The 250-nt window shown below is 64.4% G+C and overlaps 1 protein-coding gene across 1 annotated transcript in view; it reads right to left on the bottom strand.

Moving 5' to 3' along the window:
- RHOBTB2 (Rho-related BTB domain containing 2) overlaps positions 1-250 on the bottom strand; it is a gene marked incomplete at its 5' end in the record, with an annotated part of 2,972 nt that overhangs the window by 839 nt on the left and 1,883 nt on the right. The window contains 2 exons of the mRNA XM_008937969.1: positions 13-163; positions 242-250. The exon at positions 242-250 is cut by the window's right edge and continues 98 nt beyond it. Of these exons, the coding sequence (XP_008936217.1) occupies positions 13-163; positions 242-250 (160 nt within the window). The remainder of the gene's footprint in view (positions 1-12; positions 164-241) is intronic.

The raw sequence follows: 250 nt of genomic DNA, 5'->3' as shown, positions 1-250 counted from the left end.
CTCTCGACTCACCCGTGAGAGCCACCAGATGCGGCAAGCAGAGGCGGTTGGCGAGGATGATGAGCTTCATGTCGTCGAGGTCAGGGCTGGAGCTGAACTGCCCCGTGTAGAGATACTCCAGCACCGCCCGCATGCAGCTCTTGCTGGTGTGAGGAAGTGCCACCTGCCAGACACGTGCCCAAACGTCACCCCCTGCCCGTCGCCAGCTGTCCCCCCCCCCCCTCCCGGGACTTCTCCTCACCTCCTTGGT

The sequence above is a fragment of the Merops nubicus genome, unplaced genomic scaffold (assembly GCF_000691845.1).
Source record: "Merops nubicus isolate BGI_N331 unplaced genomic scaffold, ASM69184v1 scaffold25303, whole genome shotgun sequence".
Taxonomy (NCBI): Eukaryota; Metazoa; Chordata; class Aves; order Coraciiformes; family Meropidae; genus Merops; species Merops nubicus.
The sequence above is the reverse complement of the archived record's forward strand: the minus strand, read 5'-3'. Positions and strand labels throughout refer to the sequence as shown.